The 24,764-nt window shown below is 38.5% G+C and overlaps 4 protein-coding genes across 9 annotated transcripts; 2 read left to right on the top strand and 2 right to left on the bottom strand.

Annotated features, from left to right (window-relative positions):
* Window positions 1-58: 58 nt before the first annotated feature.
* RanBP3 (ran-binding protein 3) lies at window positions 59-1,921 on the top strand. Of its 2 annotated transcripts, XR_016270382.1 has the most exons (4): window positions 59-200; window positions 352-791; window positions 847-1,799; window positions 1,854-1,921. XR_016270382.1 is itself a non-coding variant. In XM_018018363.2 (3 exons), the coding sequence occupies exons 1-3, from the start codon at window positions 185-187 to the stop codon at window positions 1,711-1,713; spliced, it is 1,323 nt and encodes a 440-aa protein (XP_017873852.2). In that variant the 5' UTR covers window positions 59-184; the 3' UTR covers window positions 1,714-1,921. The 2 variants fall into 2 exon arrangements, 1 of the variants encoding a protein (XP_017873852.2); XM_018018363.2 differs by having other exon boundaries at window positions 847-1,921.
* On the bottom strand, window positions 1,805-21,253 carry Hmgcr (HMG coenzyme A reductase). 5 transcript variants are annotated; one of them, XM_089470626.1, is made up of 7 exons: window positions 20,547-21,253; window positions 8,213-8,274; window positions 5,297-5,848; window positions 4,899-4,986; window positions 4,267-4,842; window positions 2,615-4,201; window positions 1,805-2,539 (listed from the first exon to the last, which is right to left on the bottom strand). In XM_089470626.1, exons 3-7 carry the CDS (start codon window positions 5,724-5,726, stop codon window positions 2,467-2,469), a joined length of 2,754 nt encoding a protein of 917 aa, XP_089326752.1. In that variant the 5' UTR covers window positions 5,727-5,848; window positions 8,213-8,274; window positions 20,547-21,253; the 3' UTR covers window positions 1,805-2,466. The 5 variants fall into 5 exon arrangements, with proteins under 5 accessions (XP_089326752.1, XP_089326745.1, XP_089326763.1 ...); XM_089470619.1 differs by lacking the exon at window positions 8,213-8,274 and having other exon boundaries at window positions 20,547-21,252; XM_089470637.1 differs by lacking the exons at window positions 8,213-8,274; window positions 20,547-21,253 and adding an exon at window positions 6,300-8,038.
* A 357-nt stretch (window positions 21,254-21,610) lies between these two features.
* Window positions 21,611-23,232, top strand: Rpn9 (regulatory particle non-ATPase 9). The gene is made up of 4 exons (XM_089470797.1): window positions 21,611-21,951; window positions 22,004-22,117; window positions 22,177-22,707; window positions 22,770-23,232. The coding sequence occupies exons 1-4, from the start codon at window positions 21,842-21,844 to the stop codon at window positions 23,161-23,163; spliced, it is 1,149 nt and encodes a 382-aa protein (XP_089326923.1). The 5' UTR covers window positions 21,611-21,841; the 3' UTR covers window positions 23,164-23,232.
* An 86-nt stretch (window positions 23,233-23,318) lies between these two features.
* Window positions 23,319-24,641, bottom strand: Aos1 (SUMO1 activating enzyme subunit 1). The gene is made up of 3 exons (XM_089470801.1): window positions 24,433-24,641; window positions 23,924-24,352; window positions 23,319-23,860 (listed from the first exon to the last, which is right to left on the bottom strand). Exons 1-3 carry the CDS (start codon window positions 24,543-24,545, stop codon window positions 23,383-23,385), a joined length of 1,020 nt encoding a protein of 339 aa, XP_089326927.1. The 5' UTR covers window positions 24,546-24,641; the 3' UTR covers window positions 23,319-23,382.
* Between the last annotated feature and the right edge of the window lie 123 nt (window positions 24,642-24,764).

Raw genomic sequence — 24,764 nt, 5'->3', positions numbered from 1 at the left:
AACCAAGTTTGACAGCTAAATGTGTTGTACAATCATCAAATGTTATCGATGCTTCAGCAAGTCCAAAGCGATTTAAATATCGATAGTTGACTGCTTTACAGCACTGCAAAGGCTTCAAGAGAACGCTTTTTTCTTGTAAAAATTTTTAGCAAACTATAAATCACAAACATATATTTCCATTGCCATGTCCGAAAATAATGGTAAGTGAGATTACTATGTTAATAGGTATTATTAGTCATGCATATGGATCTTGTGCAATTCCTAGTATGGCAGAGGCTCTGCTAGAATCAACCAATATAAAATGAAGTTAAAGTCAAATACAATATCTTTGATTGTTCTTGTGTTTTGTAGAGGCGTCGGTTGAAGCAAACTGCTTCAGAGGCGGCTTTACTTTGAAAGCATCACGTCTTGGCGGAGCTGTGCTGCGACCACCTGTGCTTGGCGACAGTTCTGTAATAAGTTCGGCTCATATTAATACCAACAGCAACAATAATAGTTCGACAGCATTAGCCGGCGGAAGCGAGAAGTCTGATGAGGATGGTATTGTAGGTAATCCGTTTTTACGCGAGCAAAGGGAAGATGAAGATGATGTCGCCGCTCAAGTGGTGGAGTCCACTGAGAATATTGATAAGGATGATGATGAAATCGACGAGCGGCCGGATCCGCTCTCAATGCTGCGCAATAACGGCATTGAGCGCTCCAACATATTTGCTGCAGCTAAAACAACTTTGCCGCGTGTTGAGACAAGTGGATTTATTTTCGGCCAGAATGTGCACGAGCGAGTCGTGGGGGTATGCGTTACACTTAAAAAATGTTTGAAATATATATATGTTGAATGTATTGCAGGAAAATCTGAGCACCGAATCAAGTGCGGAAGCTGCCTCATCTGGAACAGCGGAAGCTACCTCATCGCAGTTGCTATTTTCCAGCGTCATTCAGAAAGCTGCTAAATCGACAGACAACAACAAGGAGACGTCGGAGGCAAAGAGCCTGAACGACGTGGCCCGTGAATACGAGGAGAGCCGTGCTCAGAAACGGAAATATGAAGAGGTGGAGACCTTTACCGGCGAGGAAAATGAAATCAATATTGCCGATGTTAGCTGCAAGTTATTTGCATTTGTCAACAGCAATTGGGAGGAGCGCGGACGCGGTAGTCTACGTCTAAACGATGCCAAGGATGAGCATGACTGCTCACGCGTCGTTTTTCGCACATCGGGCAACTTACGCTTGCTATTAAACACTAAAGTTTGGGCTGCAATGGTGGCCGAACGAGCCAGCCAGAAATCGCTACGTCTAACTGCCATGGACAATACGGGTACCGTTAAGATCTTTTTGGCCATGGGTCGACCTGCAGACATTGCACAGGTGCACAAAGCGCTGAGCGAGCGCATTGCCAAGCGCAAGCTGACGCATCCAGAGGAGTGTGCTGTGGTCGAAGCCAAAAATGGACTTTCATCTGAAGCCTGTGCTGTCAACGTACAGCCGGAGTCAACAACCAACGATGACGATGAGGATGAAGCTGTGGGTGCTGTGGCTGACCCAGTGCCAGTCACTGGTTCCACCACAGCCATTGCCGAAGCGGATAGCAACGAGCCCAGCCCAAAGAAGGCGCTCATGCTGGCGGACAGCAGCGTGGATGTGGTCGTGCCAGCGGCAGATAATGATGCTGAGGCAGAACCCAAGGTGTTGGCTGAAGAGGAGGAAGGGGCTTAAAAGATCTGGTCTAAATTTTCGTCTTTTTTTATTAATTTGGTTTAAAAAAAAAGTACAGAACTACAACAAACTAAATAAAACAAATTGTGAGTTATTATAAATTAATTATAATAATTTATTAATAATTATTATTTTTAAAGTAAAATAAATGAAGTTCCGAATTGAAAGCCCGGGCGCAGCGTCTACAAAAGACAATTATCAATTACAACATTCCGTGTTTATTTCACTTGGCACCCTCTATAGTCTCATCTATTAAAAAAACATGAATTTTTTTAAACTTTAGTCACTAACACTAATTCGCTTAAGGAATACTTTTTACAAGTTTTTGCGCTTGCACTAGAAATATTTTTGTAGAAAAAATAGGCTCATTATCGTATGCACACACACATATATATATACTGTATATACCTACATATGTATATATATAATATACATAGATATATTCGTATGAACTAAATGGAAATTGCAACAACATCGAATCCCAGACTGCGTTATACATTATACTAGTTTGAACAATTACAACAAATATGTTTATCGCATACGGACACAAAAGGCTTTGGCTTTGGCTATAAACAATCGCTTAATGCTGCTACTGGTGCTGCTGCTGATGTTTGGCCTGGCCAATTGATTAATTACACTTCTAATTATAATCATTAATTCAGTAAGCATTCGTTTTTCAACAAAATATTTTTAACTTGATCGCCTCACTCGATCTGAGCGCCTATGTACAGGGAGGTAAAAGTGGCGTCAGTTCTAGCTGATTGTACTGCAACTGGAGACGCTCACGTTGAGTGGATTGTTGGCGCTGCTGACGGCAATGGATGACCTTTAAATGAAACAAAAAACAAATAAATTAGCAAATTTTGAAACCGTATAAAACGAGCATCGCTTCCACCCTTACCGATTGTGACGCATGTGACTCTTGACTAGATCGCTGTTGACCAGCGCCGCCATTAAGCTCAGCTCGCCGGCCATCACGGTGGCGCAAACGATTTGTGCTAGCTTGCGGGCATTGTCGCCGGGATGGGTGGGATGGGCCCCACGCACGCCCAACAAATCGAGGCAGGCGCCCTGTCCTGGCAGTCCAGTACCCCCGCCAACGGTGCCCACTTCCAGCGAGGGCATAGTGCAGGTCATATAAAGGTCTTCATTATTCTCGTTCCAGCACTCCATAGCCGTGGAGCAATTGCTGGATGTGACATTCTGTGCGGGATCCTGGCCGGTGGCTAAGAACACTGCGGTCACCATGTTGGCCGCATGTGCATTATTGCCACCAATGCTGCCTGCCATAGCGCTGCCCGACATGTTTTTCAGCTTGTTGCACTCCACCAGAGTCTTGGCGTCCGTTTTCAGAACTGAACGCAATGTGGCTGCCGAAATGGTGCACTCGGTGACAACACGCTTGCCACGTCCCTTTATCCAATTGATTGCTGCGGGCTTTTTGTCGCAGCAAAAGTTGCCGCTCAACGAAATGATCTGCATGTCGGGAAATTGACGCTTGATGCAGCGCAGGGCCATCTCCGCACCCTTGGACACCATGTTCATGCCCATGGCATCGCCTGTCAGAGCCACAAAACGTATATAAAGCTGGGGTCCATCCATAGCTATATGACATTCCTTCAAGCGACCAAAGCGGGACGTAGAATCGAACTCAGTTTTGACCACTTCGTAGTTTTCGGGGCTCTCGATCCACTTCTTGGCTTCGGAGGCTCGGGCGACACTGGGAAAACGTACACAGGGTGCACGCGTCATGCCGACATCTTCCACCACAGAGCGAACGCCGCGCACAGAAAGTGCCTTGCAGCCCCGATTCGTGGATGCCACCAATGCACCCTCCGTTGTGGCCATGGGCACATAGTAGGTCTCTCCATCCAGCAGCAATGGACCCGCATAGCCAACCGGTATCGGCACATAGCCTAGGACATTCTCGCAACAGGCATTCATCACTTTGCTATAGTCAAAATGTTCATAGGGCAACACTTCCAGGCGTGGCATTGGCAACTTGGCTCGCTCAGCAATTAACTGACGACGAATGCGTATGCCACGGACTGCATCATCCAACACTGACTCAATCTTGTAGAGCGGGCAGTGAGATCCACTAGCTTTAATAATGGCTATGATTTCTTCATCACTTAAAACGCTGGCGCCGCTAACGCCATCCGATTCGTCGGTGGAATTTAATAATTTCAGGCATTCCTGCAGTGGACGTGGTGGGCGGACTGGTGGTGTAAGACGCTGTCGCACGGATACCACGTCGGTCTGAGTAGCTGCATTTCTCGAGCTGTGCTCCTCAATACTGAACAGGGGCGTGTGGCTTGGGGTCGGCTTTGGCTCCTCCTCCAGTGGAGTAGTCTGTGAGGCCTTTGCTGTGGTCGATTGATGCAGCTGATTCGGCAAAGTGTCCCGATGGTCAAAGAAGATAAGCTTGATGACAAGAGCAATCAAGACTATGAAAATGACAATGTGATCTGCGCTCATTGTTAGCCATCTGCAAAAATAAGAGGAGGTCAATCATATGGTTGACATGGTTATATTTCCATGTTGAGTACATACTTGATAATAATATCAGTTATTTCGCCAGAGTCTGTGCGATTGTTGTTAACATTCAGATTCAGCGGTGGGGAAAGTGTCTTTTCCACAGCATCGTAGTCACTGCTGTTGAACACAACCCGACTGTAGATGTGCACAATCATCAGGCCGGTGGTCATGATGAGCTTGACGCGCTGCAGCACTGGATTAGCCTTCTGTTCCTCCTCGGTGAGAGATTTGAGCAGCAATGAGCCCTTGGCGCGCTCTCGCACGGCTGAAATGTCAACGCCATTGCGCGACAGATCAAATATAAGCGAAAGGCAGGCCGGGTAGAAGGTCATAAAGACCACATAGTTGACGAGCACCGACAGTACGGCAAACATGCACAGCACCTCCAGTCGTTGCACACCCGACAACGTGCCCACGCCCACCAGCAGCACCTCCACAATGGTATCTAGTGAAATGGTTGGACCCAACAGCTCCAAGCCTCGTGCTATATTCTGTGTGACCTCTGCCTGGTTGCTCCCTGAGAGCGCCAACTGTGCCAATCGACCCGAGTTCGATAAATCGATAACCAAAAGCAGCACGAAAAGCGCATCCCTACAATTAATTACATACAGTTAATAAATCAGATTCATTCAACTGCGATTACTCACTTGAGATCCGATATATCGCTGCCCAAAAACTTGATGATGGCTGTGGTGAATATGAAGCTGGAAAAGAATGTAAAGAGACCGGCGATACCTGCAAATAGACACAAAAGCAAACAATCAACAGAGCACACTTAAATTTAGAGTTCTAGCCGGGTTCGACAACTCCAATTGGTGGCAAAGGTCGTATCACTTAGTGACAGCGTGAGAAATACCGCCAAAATACAACAAAAATAAAAAGGCAGCTAAAAAATTGGCCAAACATACATATCTCAAAATAGGGGCCGTCCAGACAAACAAAGCATATTCTTCAGACAGAAGCTAATCGTTTGTATCAACACACGCACCCATAAAGTCCAACAGCCATGACGCAATCCAATCCCCCAATTTTCAGACACACTTACCTAGCACATATTTGGAGCCGAGCCGATGCAGACTGCAAAACTGGTAGTAGCAGTAGAGCACCGCTGTACAGCGCACAATGGTCATTAGGATCACATCGGCGGCATTGTATTCGGCTTCCAGACCATCGCAGGATTGACCCCAGCCGTGGCAGGGCCGGTGACGACTCGATGTCGCTGATGACGATGCGCTGGCCATTATGGGCGGCTGCGTACCACTGGCTGCAGATGCTGCTCCACCGCTGTTAGCTGCTGCTGCAGCAGCAGCCGCTGCTGTAGTTGCGCTGGTGCTGCTAAGACCATTGGCCTGCTCTAGGGTGCTGCCCTTGTCCAAAGTTAGCATGCATGCTGTGATGGTAAGTAGGGCGACAATCACCTCCCAGGGATGCGATGCACAAAACTCGCCATGGGCGCGAAACAAACGTCCAATCATTTTTGCTGCCGCTGCGTGTAGTAAGCTCGTCCAGGTCTCTGGAGTTGACTTGGATGACACCACGCTGCTCGATGGTCCAAACACTCTGGCAGCTGGCACTACTGCGCAACTGCGTCCAAGCGCTGCAATCAAGAGACAAGGAGGCAACCCAGATTAGTCAAATTGCTGTAACAAAGAGTAAGTCAAGGACTAGAGGACACAGGGCAATCAACTTGCCTGCGTCGCATAATCGTTATACGAGTCGACCGAGAAAAACAAATTAAAAACAAAAACTAAAACTACTAATTTTTATCGATTTCTATTGACACATTTGGGCGTTCGCCCGGGCCGAACGTTGAATTTCTTCTCAACGCAACAACAAAGAACGCAAAGCTGCCAAGCAAAAATATATACACATATGTGTACATATGTATGTACGTACATGTATGGAATTACTACGTCTATATACCCTAGAGAAGCTGCATTTTGCATTTTCCAGAATAGCTTTCTGTTAAAGAATCTTGAATTTAACATTTCACATTTTTCATACATATTAAGCCGCTGTTACAAATGGGAAGTTAATGTAATATTTACTTTATAAAAAAGAAACTGTGACTCGCTGTCGGCAACTAAATTATCATGTATGTTAATCAAATTAACATGTTTATTCGCCTTCTACTCATTCAATAATAACAATAATCAAAAACCGAAAGAAATAAAGTTGGCGTTCCTAAATGAATATAAATGTTACTCATTGCAAGCATAGCAACTTTTGCATTATTTTTTTTTTTTTTTTTTTTTTTTTTAAATTTATTTTATTGACTTTGAGAAACACAATTTTGAATTTTCAACTGACTTTTGCTTTCAGTGAAACCTACCTAATCGAACGAAATTTAGTTGAACTGCTCCATTTATCCCCAATTAACATACAGTGCCTTAACATAACATTTTTGCGGCTAACATACCCTTGCTCGCAATGAAATGCTGGGTATGCAGAAATAAAAACTTGATGCTCTGGTTATTACACTAAGCTGATTTAATCGCGTCCTTGGACATGCATTGTGCGTATAGTTTGCCAATATACGACAGTGTATATATGCATCTGGGCTTATGCCCATGGGTTTACCTTTCGCCTACCGTCTGCCCACTGATTGATGGCATAAGCCGGAGCGGCGCCTACAGCGCGATCTGAATATCCGCATGCTTACTCCTCCCATTGCCGAGTATGCGACTGCAGCTGCCCGACTTAATAAAGCCACCAATACAATTTGCTCGCCACTTGGCACTGCTCTGGGTACAAACCTCACTGAGCGATCGCACGCAACGTGCTTGGCATAGGCAAGCATCCTCTCTAGCAGGCGCCATAAATATTCAAAAGTCTGTCTGTGCCTACGTCTGTCTCTAAGTTTGAGTTATGCGATGCTGGACTCTGATTCAAGTACCGTTGCTTATCGTGCCAACCATAAAATATATTCTCCACTTTAAATAAAGGAACGAGCTATGTTTCTGGGTTGTGTAATCCGAAGCCTCTGGCAATAAAGTATGACTATTACTGTTGCACTTCCATTTCCTGAGAGCTGTTTGTATACCCATGTAAAAAAATATATACATATATACATATACATAACATATGTATATATATTTAGTGCATTTTGGGCATAGTATGGGTGTTCACTCACTGGCACTGGCACTGGCTATGGCTCTGGGGGCAATAGAACTGTGGCGATCGTTAAAATCGTTGGGCATAAACAATGATCTCATTCACATGGGTTTGCTCTGGCTAAAATGAAAATCCGTGTAATTGTCGGATGCTATTTCCAGCCACTACGGGGAATACAAAATTTTATGCCAAAAGTCAACCATAACAAATGGCCTCAAAGGCCATGGATGAAGAGTAGATCAAGATCACGATTACATAAAGCTAAAGCTTGAGTGCAGCATATGCACGAGTTTCTAGGGATATGCAAAACATTTATAGTTTATAATACAATCAAAAATAAAATATGCATTAGACTTTCATCTGTTACTATTGCTATATTGCCTCATGATAGCAGGAAACCTCGAACCTATTCTAATTAAATATTATGGAGACAGTAACTCATTCAACTTATTCTTTGTACTTATTTTTATTAAAAGCATTATATATTTTGAAAGCCAGCCAAAATTGTCAATTGACAAAATCTATGTCTCCAAAAAATAAACAATTCTGTTGTTGAATTATATTCTAAATCTACGTAAACTTAAGTTACTGGTAATAAAAATGATTTCTTGAATCGTTTATTTTATCTAAATATTAAAACTTTCGAGTAGTTTAAACTATGACAAATCTCTAAATCATATTGGTCATGCCCTTCCCTACAATTTTTTTTTTTTTTTTTTTTTTTTTTTCTTTAGGGTAATTTACATTTTAAAAAGAATTCGCAGAGCTTTAACAATAGGCTCGGTGTTCAGATATGTTTGTACATATAATACCTCGCATACGTCAAACAGAACAAATATTTACATACCGTCAAATGATTCGAATCTTTCGCTTTGTACTCAAAGCCTTCGCCTTGTCCAGTTATGTCAGCTAATGTCAAACCAAAGAAGTTGAGAATATGTTCATTATATTATGAATTTCCAGACTATTGATGGATTAAGAGTATAAAGTTGAAGTTGAATAAATATGCAGTTTGGCAGTCAAACAAGCGTGAAATACTTTCAATATTTTCGTAACACCTGAACTAATGGGGAGATGAGAGACTTAAGAATATCGTGACCCTATGACCTCGTATGCCTTACTTAACTACTCTTGTCAACAACAAAATTAAATCAACCAATTTTTAGTTTCCTGCCTTGAAACCCATCGCATATAATTGAACTGATGATGATGATTACAACGATTATCGTGAAGAGGACAATAATGACGTTGAGCAGAGGGGCAACATTTGCAATAGTGGAACAATGTGCAAACAAATACAAACATTTAAAATTGTTTCTCTTTTGTTTTCCTGTTCAAAGTGCATCAAGTTGATGCTGGAGCTCTCGACAAGAAGTGTATGAAGTACGAATGATAATTGCAAAATAGTTTTGAAAAAAATAATTACCATTTCCGAACGAATGTCTATTTTGAGAAAATGAAAAAAGCCAACAGCTATAGCCATAACAATAACAATAACAACATTAACAAGAAATGTTTGACGAAGGCGCCGCTGGGCTGGATAAACCATTGAATGGCGAAATGTTAAATTTAGCGATGAAATTGCGGCAACTGGAGAATCTCAAATAGTGTTGTGAAGCGTGCTAATGTTCTTGCTGCCTATGTCTGTGCATGGATGTGTGTGTGTGTGACTTGCATTGTTTTGCATGCTTTTTCGTTTACATTTGAAAAGCACTCGCCAAACGGAAATGGCGCTCGACCTCAACCTTACCCAGTGTAGCCCGCGGCAGGCGACTGTCTGTGTGAGAGAGAAAGGGACAGAGAGTACAAGGCTGTATGTCAGATAAAGAGAGTAAACCTAAATAGGCGAAACTCACACAACAAAAGCAGAGGCTGGTCAAAAAAGAAGAAAAAACTTAACAGAAACAATGAGCCGCAAGCAATGAAAAATAACAGACCCACAGACCAGAGACCAATTGGGCCATTGTTTTTTGTACATCCGTATATACAAACATACATACATATGTATGTACATACATAAATAAACGAGCATATATAGCCAAAATTTGGTTTGGTTTCTTACAAAATAAAAAAATTCTGAGAAAATTTCAGACAACGTTCATGTGCCTCATTTAGCAGGCTTTCCCCGCGCCAATTGTGCCAATTGCTGGTATCCTGGTCAATTAAGATGCAACAAGTGCTCCAAGTGCTACCAGGAAAACATAAAATGAATCATCTTGAATCATCTTGGCAAAAGTTTCCATGCTCATTTATATTGTTTTTGTCAAAAATGATTAATATGATTAACATAAGACTGTTAATGGATGGAATCAAATCACCAGCGTCGTAAATAAATAATTAATGGTAAGTACACAATAAGAATAATTAAATTGTATGTTATATAACTTTAAATATTTATTTTTACATGAATATATATTATTTGAAATTGAACATTTAAAATTTTAAATACATATTTTATTTGCAGCCAATTGTTGGCCCCATCCTTAGAAAATTCGAGAATTTCGGTTCAAAGTCCAGTGCAAATTTGTAGCAATTATCGCCTCAAATAATTTATTATTATTTATATCTTGGTTTTGTTTTCATTCATATTTCAGAATTTGTTTGGCTTTTTTCTCTAAAAAAGTTTACCCACTGCTTGACTTATGGTTGCTAATTCTACTCGGGAACTGGAACTGAAAAAGTTCTATTCGATTTTTCAAATTGTTATTGTTGTCTTAGAATCATGCGCCCAATCAAAAAATCTTCTATTTAAACAATGACCTAAGCAAAATACAAAATAATATTGTGTTTATATTATTTGAAGCGCAACAAAGTGTACGCTTAAAGTGAAAAACATGAGCGTGCATTCATTAAATATACTTGATATGTAGTGATTTGTATAAATATTCGTTTTTATTTTTACCAAGGAATGTGTAGCACTCAAAAATGCAAATTTCTATTGACAGAAAGTCCTATTTTGTGTTAGAGCAGCAAGAGAAGGACGCCTCTGATTGGAAATATATTTTCAAGTACTATGCGATAGCTGAATGTGCATATGAGATGAAAGAAAAATATAAAAAAGTGATTAAATTATTTTTGTGGGCATAAAGAAAAATCAAATAATTTTTCGTATAAACTTTCTCCGAAAATTTCAGCAAATAAACGTTGAATTTAATTTTTAATTTTAATTGTTCAAACGAATTCTTTCCCTTTATATACAAAAGAATATACCCTAAATTTAATATAATAAAAATTTGTTGCTATTTACCGCTACGATTTTAATGAGGGATAAATTAATATCTATCATTACTATTCAGTATAAAATCGTTATGGCCATAATCATATTAGCTGCAGAGGGCTTTGTGCTGTAATCGATATTAAAGAATTAATTAAATTATATGGTATGGTATCGCATCACAAAAAATTATAAAATTAATTGTGTGCAACATCAGACGTAGCGAAAATGTGAAATATATCTGCACAGAAAAAGGCTAAATTGTCAGCACTGACAATAGTGCTAAAGTTCACACTGTTCGCACGCGTCAAATAATTAGTCACGCTGTGCATAATATAATTTTGTATACCCAAAGCAAATTTCAAGTGTTTTAAATGGTGTACTTTGCGTTTGGTAAATTTAGGTAACTGGTAAACGAAGTTTTAATTTGCAGATATAATCATCTCTGCCTATAAGAGCTAGACTAGACTTCCAATTTAACTTAAAAGTGTTTCTCAATTTATCGATAACTTGTAGTCAATTGAAATTTGAAATATGTGAATGCCCACCGCATGCGGACCTAACTCATTTTTAAAGAAGTTTATTTCCATATGAAAAAGCCTTCACGATTTAATAAAATTTATTTAAATATTTAGACAAGAAAGAATGAATCTATTGAAAATCTAGTTTTGCATTGGATTTTTATTTGTATTAACACATATGTATGTGTATATTCATTTCATTTTGAAAGTATTATCTAGCCGGATACTCTTAGTTTCTTGTATTCATTTTATGTATTTTTATTAATTTGTCGTTCGTTTCCATATTGCCAGAATTTTTTTGTATCTTATCGCTCGAGTAGGAAAATTCATACACAAAATCAAACATATTTATTACATGAACGTAGCTTGAGGAAAATTGGTTTTATGATGAATTGTAGTCATTGATAGAATTATATATATACATTTATATATGTATGTACATAACAGTGTTTATGTATACAAATAGCAATTATGTGATAATTTTGATAGCACTTAATGAATTTCAGTTGCGATATGAAAGTTGCTCTATTTTCAGCTGAGAGTTTGCTCTACATTTTTTCTTTTTTTTTTTTTTTTTTTTTGTAGATCAATGGTATAAATATAGTTGAAATAGTTAGATAATAAACAATGTCAATGCCACCTTTAGCATGTGCAGGTGCAGAATAACGTGTCTATGTACGAATTAGAGAGCATGTATATAGTAGTATTCAAGATAAGCTAACAAACTTTGCTGGCATTCAACTGTATAAACTCGCTTCTCGACCATTGATTACTGAAAGTCGCTTCTTTTTAGCTTTCCCCAGCCAAACATGTCAACAGTTACGCACTCTTCCAATTAACATGGTCGCAAGCTAGTTGGCCAGATAAAATATCTAACTAATTAATACCACTTAGTCTGTCAGAGCTGCAATATGAAAACAAAAACAAAAACAAATAAATGAAACTGGTTCAGATCACTCAGCGCATTAAACATGATTGAAAAGAAGATTAACGTGTGGACAATGAACGAAACGTTTCACAACTCACAAAAAATGTTATTACCGAAAGAAACCTATATACCCCGTATATGTTGCGTGGCCCAAGGCGGTCATTATGGACTATAGGTAATTACATTTTCATAGACAGACAATGATTATTCAAATATGGTAATGCTAAGTGCTCGTTAGACTAGACTACAATTAGTTAGGGATTAGAAGTGCTATCTGTATAAATACATAGAAAAATCATTTGCAAAGGCCAAAAAGGTTTATTAACCAATAAGCATGATATGCCTTTATAATAGCTGCTGTCAATTTGCATCAAACCTAACACCGCCTCAGACAGATACACAGATTTTGGTTTGGTTCAGCTCAGCGTAACTTAATCTCGATTATTACATGCGTATGTATATACAAGTTTCCAAAAGGAAATTTTGTTTTCTATAAGTTTAGCAGAAAATGTGTCGTTTATCATTAGCTATAGCTATTTAGCTAATACATATATTTATATGCATACTTATTATTGAATTTGTAAATCATATATACAGGGTATCTAGCAGGCGATCAGTTATGGTTCGAGTTTTTATGCTTCGTTTTTTGGGTATTTTTCAACTTCTTTTGCACACGAATGTCTATGTAATTTACAAGTTTCAGAAAAAAAGTAAAAGTTGTCGGTAATACCAGCAACGTCAAGAGCAACGCTAACAGCAGCAAGAGCAACAAAAATATCTACCAAATAAATAAATTCAATAAAAACAGTTTTACTTTCTACCAAAAATGCGAATACCGCTAATTTGTATGCAATCAAAGCCAGGAAAAACTTTGAGCGCCAAAAAAAAAAAGCAGGTAAGACAAAAATCAAAGCCCAAACACACACGCACACACCCATGCATAGCCTATAATTTGCATATAAATATATATGTTGTAAAATATATATGTATATGTGTATGTACATATGTATATATACAAATTTTACATATCGTTCAAACTTTAGATGCTCGGATCACATCAAAAGATTTGTGCGGCAGTGAGCCAAAAAGTTTTACAAGGCAAACAATTTCCAATTAAAAGACATCAAGTTGTGAACCTCTTTTTTATGCTGGCCAAAAGCAGAACAATGAGCCAAAACGAGCTGAATGTCGCGCACGACAAACGCTAAACGACGAACGACGGACGACACGTGTGCTCAAAGCCTTCGAAATAATGGGAGAGAAGCGTTTTGGTAAATATCGTTTCGACCATGTTAATGGGGGCCAGTTTGGGGCGTAAATGAAGATGTTGCCTTCACCAGCATCATCATTATCATCACCATCTTTGTCAAGTTTATGATTCAACTCGAAGTTGGTCCAACTGAACGTATTTGACATTGACCCAAATACAACGAACATTTATTGATTTCATTTGATTTTATTTGTTCAGATTCAGATCGCTAAAGACCAAACAAAGCAGACACAAAAAAAAATCAGCGCTTACATTAACGATGATTATCTAAAAAACAGGAACTACAAAATAAAACGAACACAGAAAGTTTTTGCAACAGCCACAAAAGAGTTAAAGGTGATGCAAATTTGAAATGAATCAAACAAACATTTTCAATATTGAATTATCGACGTTTAAATATAAAGACAAGAAAATAAACTTTAATTATTTTGCATAAATTCCGCAATGTTTTTGCTTTATAAGAAAGGTAGCAGTTGGGCGTATCTCATGAATCCTATGGATCTGCCCCCATCGATAGATACCGACTTAAATTCCAGGCTTCTAGCTTACTATCTTATATTTACATATATAAACTTTTATTATAGCATACATATATATATATTTTCAAATTACACATTATAAATGCGATTGCCTACGAATCGTAGCAGCGAACTTGAAAAACTCTCGAGTACAAATTATTGAATATGCCAATTTGATTTCAGGTGCATAATACCATGCGATTCGAGCGTAGTCAATTTAGCTTCCGAGTCGAAATGTCTGTGAATTTAGTCGGAACAGGTCTTTGGATAATTGGCTGCCAACGCCGCTTAATTGCCCATTAACACGGTCCGGGACATGAATATGTATGCACATTTATGCCTAAATGCAAGTGTATAAAAATCTTTGTTAACAATTTAAGCAATCGGAGGTAATAATTAACAAAGCCCATAATTGAAATGTGCGGGCCGAAGGTTTATGCGGTACGGCACGCGTGGCCAACTGATCCACGGCACGCCTTGAGATTTACAAAATAAAATGGCATGCGATGCTATACGATGCGATTCGCAGCGACTTCTGGCGCCGATATGCAATCACGCTAAGTAATGCCAAAGCTGCCTTCATGCTCGGTTAGCTCGGTTTGGTTTGGCGCACCAAAGCTCTTAACAAAGCTTGCAAAACACTTTAAACATCCTTCTAATCGCACATGGTTACCCATCGAATCATCAGCTAACTACCTACACATACCACACACACACACACACACACACATACACATTCTCTCACACACGCACGCACACATAACACACATCATCATCATGCTCATCATTGCCCTATCATCGTAATCATCATTAATGTTGCCATAGCTCGTAAAATCGTTGAGTTTTCGGTCTGCTGTCAGCTTCAGTTTTGTAAATTCCAATTTTAATTTTGCATGTAAAAAAAAAAAAAAAAAAAAAAAACAACAAAAAAGGAACAACAAACAGAAAACTAGCTGACTGCAATACCCTATAATCATATTAAACAAAGAGATAGCATACGCAGCTCAAATTTGTTTTAGATCAGATAAAATTTCATGAAGTCGATTGAGGCTCTAATCATTGATATATCTACATATCTACAAATTTGAATTACTTCAATAGATTTGAATAAAATAATTGATAAATGTAAAAATTTCTGTTTATATAATAATTATTGAACAAAAATATATACATATATGTATACATACACATATCTCTTGTGGCCTATATATTTGCGCTTTATGTTTTGTTTTCAATAAATTTCATTGTGCTTAAATTTGACTTAAAAAAACATTAAACAATAGAAATTGAAATATGTTTACTGATTGAAAGGCCCCAATTAGCCCGTTTGCTATTATAGGGTATATAAAGGAGCATCGACAACGCCGTTCAGTCACTGATGTTTCCCGGATGCAATTTCAAATTTCAATCACATTCATATTACACGGCTGCATGGCTGCCCCGGATTAGGTGGAGAGCAAAGCTCAGCCCTTGCCCTGCCCAACTCCTGCTTAATGCAAATTGACTCGTGTGGGCAAAATGGAATGGCTGCTGGGATCAGGGTATGGCATAGACTGATATCAGGTGAGAGCGCATACACATGAAAAAATAAATAAATAAAACAAACAACAATTGCAAAATAAATCGAAGGAATTCTAGAAAAAATAGCGCTAGGGAAATTCATGTGAGTCATGTTAATTGGCGAATTATGCCGAATAGCGAATATTTCCAAGAATAGAGAAAAGCTTTCAAAATCTGTTTACATCGATTCCTTGCGATATTGCGCTGACATACTACGAATTGGCACGTAAACAACTATATACACTATACACATACATATGTATGTATGTGTAGGCTATATGCTATGTTGTTTGCATTCGCACTAAAAAAAAGCTTCCTCAAACACTTTTTTTTGGCTAACCCAATATTAGATCATTGCCTCGATACTTAAGTATCAAGATATATACTTAAGTATCTCAAACATAATGATCTGCTGCAATATCGATTGGCATCCGGTATATGTGCACATGTGTGTATTATATTTTGTAATACTATTTTGTTTATCTCTAACAACAGAGCAGTTCCCATATTAGTTTAGCTAAGAGCAAAAGAGTTTTTTTTTTTTGTACCTCGATATTTTTGTATATATATATAGTTATAGCATATAGATATGTAGTATACGTATAGATAGATTTTAAGAGTTTTTTTATAATGTTTCACTTTCATCTACAATTTCTTTGGATTATAATTCCTTAGAGACTTTTGCAACTAGTTGCAGATACATTTGTATCTTTTAGATATCCTTGGCAATAAATAAGGTCGAATTCAAGAGAAGTGTAATATATTGCTAAATATATGTGCTAACAATAATTGCTGGTTGACTTTGAAGTTTGATTATAAAGCCCATGTGAGGGTCAAAATACTAGCTATAAATACAAATATCATACATGTCTATATCTATAAATAATGTCTGCATTTCCAGACCAACACAACAACAACAACAGCAAGAAATTCCACATCAAGTGTAGTTCAAACATTGTGCGTTTGTGCAATATTTGCGAGACCTTTTGGTAGAAACGCCGCCCCGTCGAGATCTGAACAAACAAATATCAAACATACAATCTGAACATGGATAGAACGATAGAATTATGCATAGAGAGAGAAAGAGAGAGACCCACAAGATAATTATATGGAGAGGCAAGCTCATCAGCAGCCCTCTAATTTTTTTTTCTCTCATTTTCCATCTTGTGTGTGCATTTGTGCTGCTCATTGCATTTACTTGGCCGACGACGGCAGCTGAGTACAGTGGTAAAAAATTAAACATTTTATGTAGTAAAACAAGACAAGAATCTTGATTCCGTAGCATACAATTCATGAACATAACAATCAATATATAAAACTTAATTCTAATTTTCTCTTCTCATATGATCTTTCGTCCCACTGTGCATCGTGCAGCGACTGCTGTTTGGCCAATGCAAATAACAACATGAACCGCTGCGACGGTGGCTATAAAACATGAGGCAAAAGCATGTGACATAGACAACTTGGCAGCCCCACTGGCAGACACGATGAATGGGAAGTGGGAGCTACAGTGACTGCTCCTCAGTGGTGCGTGGCCCACTGGTGGCGTCTGGTGGTGCAAGTAAAAGCCACTTGAGCTGCAAACTTGATTATGCCATATGCCAATACAGAAATCTAAAACGCGTTCGTTTTCAGTTGCATTTAGTTGTTGCTGTTGTATTTGTTTTTTGGGTGCGGAATGTTGCGTTGTCGTTCGTGTAGTAGTTTTTGATGTCGTACGAACAGCCATTAAGAGTCATCAGCATGCATGACGGTGAACAGCTATTTGGAGTGCCAATTGCATGGCGTATAAAACGCTTTGAGGTTGAGGCAACCAAACAAATACCAGCCCATCTACAGTTGAAGACACCTGAACGTGAACCCTGAACGTGAAAAAATTGAAAGCAACTGGTTTTCCAATGCGTACGGCCGACCTCTTTCATATGGAGATGGAGTCTCTTTTACATGGAGATGGAGCAGCAGCAGCAGCAGCAGCAGGAAATGCTGCCACGAGGCGCGCTTATCTTTAATCGAAGATTTGCATAAGTTGCCAGCAGACGTTGCGGCTCAAATAATCATAAAATTTAATATGTTTATGGCCAAAATGTGTGCTTGTGCGTGTATGTGTGTAGTTGTTGCTGTTATTGTTTAGACCTGGCACAGCAGTCGTGTTTATATTTGCATTACAAAGGCATCTTGAGTGCTGCCTCTTTGTAGCAATGGCTTTGCCATTGAACTGATTTGATCGAACAACAACTTAATTGCAATTTTGATGGCCACCCACCAATCGATACACTGGAAAAAAAGAAGCTATCCTGGATTGATGCAACTTGCATGAAATCAAATTTTAAAGAAAGTTCTTTAAACCAAGAGATATTTTCAAGTCTCCAATCGAATCGATTTGAACCCGGAACTACACAGGTTTTATAATTAGGCTGTAAGATTAAATTATCTAATCAGATTTATTAGATTAAATATGAAAAGTATCATATTTTGTAATTGAAAGCATATTTTCAATCATCAATATTTAGGTTGAAATTTGTACTCCATAATACTTCGAAAAACAACTGTTTTTTTTTTGTCATTTTCAATTTGTTGCTTTCAGCATAGTCCATGGACTGTACTGGCCTTCGCCTTGGTCATAGTTAGCTGCTGGACTAGGAAGTTACCTGGTTATTACCTGATCGCTTTGAGTCGATTCAATTAGCACATACAGTTTATCTTAGCTAGCTAACAGCGTACATGATAATGATAATGTTATTGATATTGATGATGATCGTGATGATGACGTTGCCGTGGATGATGTGAATGGAGATTATGAAATTGCAGCTTGAGTTTGAAATTCGCGCGCACGCGTTTTGAATGCGGGCTCTGCTAATCGCGCAATCAACTGGCACGCATAGCGCGCATATCAAATACAACATGACAAATGGAAACAACACAGGCACACAGATGTATAGATATACATATACTTATATACATATATATAAAAGCAGTTGTTACTGGCAGCGCGAGCTGTGCGCTCTGCGGTTTTGGCAGGTGGTTGAGGAGAAAGTTACCAACATTGAAACAACTTTTTTTTTGTTTAGTGTGTTGCCATTGTTGTTGTTGTTGCTCAAGCTTAAAGCAGCCAAAAAAATCAAAAGCTAAACACTCACATAAAAATACTACCAAGCTATATACATACATATACACATATATAATATACATATATATATAATATATATATATATATATGTATATATAAAATTAAAAAAAATAAAAACAGCTGAAGAAGCAGCAACAAAATACGTAAAGAAATTAAGTAAAACGAGGGAAGCGGCGTAAGCGATTATGAAATCGCCGCCAATGGAATTCGAATCAATGTAAATACATACACAGCTATGCATATGTGTATGTCTGTGTGAGTGTGTATGTGCCTGTGCGTGTAGTTATGAAGCATGCGGCTTGACTTTGGCCAAGTCTCCGGCTGAAAAACTCTTTCGCAATATATACGGGGCAAAGCATCAAATTGAGGCCTGGGCCTGGCACAGACAACTCCTCAACTTGGACTGGATTGGGCTGTAATTGAATCACACTTATACACACTCACACACACATTGGCGCACTCATACAAATATACACACACACACACCCTTATGTATGTTCAGTTGGTTGGCCACATAACGCATCCAAAGAGTAGGAAGCGACAACGCACTTGACAGAGTTGTTGCCGTTGTTGGAGTAGCTCTTGTTGCAGTTGCTGTTGCTGTTGTTGTTGCGGTTGCAGTTGCCGTTGCCGTTACAGTTGTTGCCGCCATCGTCTTCATGGAATTTTTCACTTTTGCTTTTAGTAGCCAGTGTAACAGAAAACAGAAAACAAAAAAATAAGAGCAGTCAACATGGAATGGACACGGAAAGGCAAGTTGCATTTTAGGAATGTATTTCTTTTATTTATACCCTGTATGACGTACAGTTCATACGACATTTCCATAAAGCAATTGAGAATCATTTTCATAACCTACCTAAATTTAACACCGAGATTGCTCATAACTGCGGAATCGCCAAATCAATATAAATGTATAAATAAAAATTTGATTTCTCAAATGATTCTAAATTATAAATAAAAGTAGTACATTTCTTCTTTTTTTTTAGCAATAACTTTAAATAAATAAATCAAATTTAAAATTGAAATATATATACATATATACATATATAAATTCTAAGAAATTAGTTTTTTTTTTTTTTTTGGTCTCAAAAGGGAAGAAAACATTTAAATAAAATATCTAATTTTTATAAAAATCTTGGATTTTTAAATATGTATATTCAAATAAATATTACTTTACAATAAAACTTTATTTTAATTATATTATATTAGAAAAAAGATATAATGTTAAGCATCTGAGCCTTAAGCACATTTGTAATCAATTTTTATTCATCTTAATTTGACTGTGCAGCGTGTAGGGTATTTATTAGTTAATATTGAAACAAAAGTATAACTCACACTATTATTTCATTTATATTTATTTATTTTTCCTACTTGTTTTGTTTTTCTTCTATTTTCATTTTTGGATATTCGAAATTGCCGCTCTTCACATAACTGTAAACTAAATGCGAAGCAAGCAGGCGGGTAGACGGGCATGTCCGCCCGTCTACGCCAGATGTCGCACGTTTCATTTTGGCGAACGCATTGCCTACTTGGGCTAGGATGCTGCAGCAGGGGCCAGGCCGAGGAAATATCAACTGCGCTGACATTGATTTTGAAAAAGCGGCAACGACTCGCAGCAGTTCGACAGTTGCACGAAATGGGAAAAGTTAAGAGCGCAACAGGATACAACATGCCCCTCTCTCTCTCTCTCTCTCTACCTCCCCCGCGCCTTGCTCCCTTTCTTCCTTGCATCGAAATAATTTTCGTTGATAGCAGACAATAGAAATAGTGCGTCCTCGAGTGTCTGACTTCAAGTGTGGTAAGGAAATGCACTTACAATAGGCACGGGCATTAGGCATTAGACCATGCGTTGCACATGTTGCGCCCGCAACTCAATGTGGCAGACAAGCGCCGCACGATAAGTGGCAAGCAATTGAATGGAATTGAATTGGACAGTTGCATAATAGTCTGCTGCTCGGCCAAAGATTGGGCAATTGATAAGATCCGATAGCGCGCAAAATTTCTAATAGATCTGTAGCGTAACATATGGTAAATGGAACTAACCTCGCTTTTACTATATTCGATATAGATTCTCTCTGTTGCTGGGTGGCTGAGTGCTTCGATATATTTTGGTCGGACCGCACAAAACAAATGCAAATGAAGCCGCTGGTTTCGCTTTCAAGATGAATCGCTGGTGCTTGCCGATTGGCAAAACACACACACCACAAACTAGCTACCAACTAGTTCAAAGTTTTATTGCCAGTTTATATACTGGATCACGTCTTTTCTTTTCGTATTTAAAGCACAAAATCTATTGAGTTATGCGTATAAGTTTTGTTTATTTGAACACTTTGCAAACAAATCCACATAATGGTTCGAGTGTGTGTGAGATTTATTTAATAAATTTTTAACATTTATATAACAATCACACAATCATTAACATGCTAATGCTAGTGCAGACAATTTCGTTTTCTATTTTGTTTAAACAATCAGAGTGTTACTTTTCTTTTTGTAGATACGGGTACTCTTTGTTGTTATTGCTAGGTGCGCACGAGATTTGATTGTCGTAATAGAATTGCACGCTTTTGCACTGGTTGCGATGGAAGAACTTGCGGTTAAGCTGCGTTTGAGCTATCTGACGTGTTGTATCCTTTATCGTTCACGTTTATAAATGTTTGGAAAAGCAATTTTATTTTTTCCGTGCACCACGACTTTCACGCTCAGCTGTTCTCATTGAACTAAACTCCCCACGCAATGCCCAACAGCTGTTCGTTCTGTTAACAGCGAGCAAATTAACAGTGGCTATTCTATTAACATCTGTTGTTTATAACAGTGTATCGAAAATGTAAGTTGCACGACATCATATTACTATTAATGCTTTCATGAAGTTTTTAAATTAAAAAAATACATATCATCCATGATTGAGAGTTTTGATTATTAAACACCTGATAATAATTTCATATTTTAAAATTTTAGCGTTGCCAGCTCACTGCATAACAGTTGTTTTGTTAGTACTACCACTTGGGTGGTTCATGTCTTTGCTTTTAAAGATTTAAGTTTTAAATTTGACTGTAAAATATTTCAAACTTGACACAATTTTTGAAAGCACACCAATTTTTTGATCTGGTCTGCATAAAAATTTATAAAAGTATTTATTTATTTAAATTATGGCACATTTCTGTCATTTTGATATCTTGCTTTTGTAGTTCGTTCAGAAGTAGTCGATATTGGCATATCGATAGTTTTGGAGTCCCTAATTGTGATTTGCAATTTCACTTTGCCTACTTCATACGCGCATATTTTTTATACAAAATTAAATTAAATATTCAGAATTTAGCTTAGCTTGGGATATAGCAACAATGTCGAATACGCAAGCGACAGTTACTGCATATTTAGCAGCACAAAAGAAGACAACAAACAAGGATCTCGCTGCTGAATGGACTCTAATTGAGGAGCTGCACAATGAAAAGTAAGCGCTTTTTCTTTTTTTTTTTCTTAGTATAAATTTGATGTTTTTGCAGGTTGTGGAACGAGCTAACGATTAAGCTTGTTACATTTGTGCGCCATGAATCGTTGCAGGACGAGAGTGCTCTTCTGCAGCTGTACCAAAATTTCATCTCCACCTTCGAGACAAAGTAAGTCAAAGCCGCATTTAGTCTATGACAAATATTATATTGAAATATCTTAATTTCAGAATAAATCCCTATGGTCTGATTCAAATACTTGAAGTAGTTGTGGATAATATCAGTGACAAAAAGGAAGCAATCCAGTTTTTGGAAAAAATGAAGGACAAAGTTAAAATATGTGATGAAGCTGTTTGGTATCTGCAAGTCATGCAGGGCAACTTATATCTCAGCAATCTTAACGATCTGAATGCCACCAAGAAAATCATAGAAGAACTGCGCGATGTCCTCGAGGAAGCAGGCAACGTTACACCCGTGCATGGAAAATACTACATGCTTGCCTCACAATATTACCGTCGTGTGGGTAAGCACAGCGAATATTATCGTTGTGGCTTGCAATTCTTGGGATGTTCGCTGGACGACTACCCTCGCGATCAATGGGCACAACAAGCTTTCTTTTTGGGACTTGCCGCACTATTGGGCGATGGCGTCTATAACATTGGCGAACTGTTGGCGCATCCCATTTTAGAGTCACTTAAGAATACTGAAAACGAATGGTTGGTTGAGCTGTTAAAGGCATTCAACATGGGAGACATTAACAAGTGAGTGGTAGAAAAAGATTCAATAATTTAAAACCTATTAAGCATTTGTTGTCTTCAAATAGATTTAACGACATGAAAAAGATTTGGTCCAAAATCCCTGATTTGGCTGCGCAGGAAGTCAAACTACGCCAAAAGATTTCCCTGCTCTGCCTCATGGAAATGACTTTTAAACGTTCAGCCATCGAGCGTGCAATTTCCTTCGCAGACATCGCTAAAGAAACAAAACTGCCGCCCAAAGAGGTTGAGTTTTTGATCATGAAGGCTCTGGCTCTAGACCTGGTGCGCGGCGAAATCGATCAGGTGGCTGGCGTGGTTAACATGTCATGGGTGCAGCCACGTGTTTTGGATCGCTCACAAATTGTAGGCATGGCCAGTACACTGGACACATGGATGGGTGCGATCACAAATATGGAAAAACTTATGGAGAATCGTGCTGCAGAAATTCTCACAAATTGATAAGTTTCTTTAATTTCCATTTACCTGTATGCTTTTTGTATTAAACCAACATGCTTAATGCAAAACCTAGCAATTGTTTTTACTACAAAGTATAATTAGAGACGGGTCTTTAAATTACATTTCAGCTTTTGTGGAAGTAATACGAAGAATATTCATTTATATTTAATTCAATAGAAATGAAGGAATTTCAATTTATTCATGTAATATTATTGGCTTATTTTAGTGGACACCAATTTGCTCCACATAGCCCATACAAGTTTCTGGATTGAATATAAATAAATTTCGATGTGGAGCTTCCATTTTGGTGACCACCTTAATAATCTCCTGTGCCACAACGCCACCAACGACAGCGACTGCTGGCGATATCTGCGCAAAAAGTAAGCCAAGTGTATCGCTAGACAGTGCAGAGTTCGGCACAAGGTCATCTCGGATTTGCTCCAGCAAAGCAATGTCTGCCAGTCTTGTCTTATAGTTGGGATCACGCTTATATGTGCTGCGAAAGTTTTGTAGAACGCGCAACAGTATAATGCCTGGACCATCACGTTTCAACTTGCGTTGATAGTTGGGAGCATTGATATTGAAGTCGAGCCAATTGGAATACGATGGGTACTCGACTTCGCGTTGCACTGGGGTGGATACCGTTTCATATTTAACCTTCTCATTCGGCTTTGATATCACCTTGTACTTGATAACGTTTCTAGAAAGAGTAAATACACAATTAAAGTAAGTCTTCATGCATTGAATATTCCAGATCACTTACTCCACGTAGCTATGTTTCTGCAACCCAGCAAAATGGAAACCAAACATTCCCCAAACATCAGTGGCAAAAAATTTAATGCCCAACTCCCGGCAGATTGTGTCTATGCGCAACAATTCTTCGTTGCTTGCACCGTTTATGACCACGACATCAAACTGACCGAAAAAGTCCGCGTTCTTTTCACTCAATGGCTGCGTGTCTGCGGATATGTCTACCATAGGATTAAGAGCGCGAGCACGCGTTAAAGATGCTTCAGCCCTGTTGTTGCCCAAGGATTCACGGGGAGCCAGAAATTGTGAACAAAAGTCTTCTTCGGTTACCAATTTGTCATCGTGCAGCTTTACCAAGTTCACACCAGATAAAATAATATTTTTAGTTATTTCCGCACCTAGTCCATTCAGACCAGATATCAAAATATTGGCTGTGCGTAGTCTATAAAATGGTGTTTTAATTTTACATTTGTTATTTTTCACAAACAAAAATGGAGACAGCCGGCATACCGGCAAACTAACCTCTTTTGGGATTCCAAGCCCCAAAGTCGAATTTGTCTATCGTATAGTTCATTTTCTGCGTCTGTGAGCTCAACGCCAGCCTCTCTAGCATTTTCCCCAACGTCCATTTTCATGTTTATACAAAAATTTGTTGAAATGTTGCGGAGAAATAAACGCCAATGATGCTAGAGAAGCAATAATATCGGAAAACTATCGATGACTTATGTTAAAAATAATCGCTCCCTATCCTACTGTGCTTCGATTTAACTACCATAAGAACCTGCAGTTTGCCATTAATATTGTATCATACCATTTCGCTACATACATACTACATACTTTTTAATTGATATTCC

This window comes from Drosophila arizonae, chromosome 2 (assembly GCF_054131065.1).
Source record: "Drosophila arizonae isolate 15081-1271.41 chromosome 2, UAZ_ARI_1.0, whole genome shotgun sequence".
Classification (NCBI taxonomy): Eukaryota; Metazoa; Arthropoda; class Insecta; order Diptera; family Drosophilidae; genus Drosophila; species Drosophila arizonae.
Note: the sequence above shows the minus strand (reverse complement) of the source record. Positions and strands in the feature narration are given on the sequence as shown.

What these genes read in the sequence shown, in the direction of transcription:
- RanBP3 (XM_018018363.2), top strand. An exon ending in TGCACGAGCGAGTCGTGGGG is followed by an intron (nt 792 to 846) that starts GTATGCGTTACA and finishes AATGTATTGCAG; the next exon opens with GAAAATCTGAGCACCGAATC.
- Hmgcr (XM_089470626.1), bottom strand. Translation starts at nt 5,726, where the DNA reads ATGATTGGACGTTTGTTTCGCGCCCATGGCGAGTTTTGTGCATCGCAT. An exon ending in AGCGATATATCGGATCTCAA is followed by an intron (nt 4,843 to 4,898) that starts GTGAGTAATCGC and finishes AATTAATTGTAG; the next exon opens with GGATGCGCTTTTCGTGCTGC. An exon ending in ATAACTGATATTATTATCAA is followed by an intron (nt 4,202 to 4,266) that starts GTATGTACTCAA and finishes TTATTTTTGCAG; the next exon opens with ATGGCTAACAATGAGCGCAG.
- Rpn9 (XM_089470797.1), top strand. Translation starts at nt 21,842, where the DNA reads ATGTCGAATACGCAAGCGACAGTTACTGCATATTTAGCAGCACAAAAG. An exon ending in GAGGAGCTGCACAATGAAAA is followed by an intron (nt 21,952 to 22,003) that starts GTAAGCGCTTTT and finishes ATGTTTTTGCAG; the next exon opens with GTTGTGGAACGAGCTAACGA. An exon ending in AACATGGGAGACATTAACAA is followed by an intron (nt 22,708 to 22,769) that starts GTGAGTGGTAGA and finishes GTCTTCAAATAG; the next exon opens with ATTTAACGACATGAAAAAGA.
- Aos1 (XM_089470801.1), bottom strand. Translation starts at nt 24,545, where the DNA reads ATGAAAATGGACGTTGGGGAAAATGCTAGAGAGGCTGGCGTTGAGCTC. An exon ending in GGCTTGGAATCCCAAAAGAG is followed by an intron (nt 24,353 to 24,432) that starts GTTAGTTTGCCG and finishes ACCATTTTATAG; the next exon opens with ACTACGCACAGCCAATATTT. An exon ending in CAGAAACATAGCTACGTGGA is followed by an intron (nt 23,861 to 23,923) that starts GTAAGTGATCTG and finishes TACTCTTTCTAG; the next exon opens with AAACGTTATCAAGTACAAGG.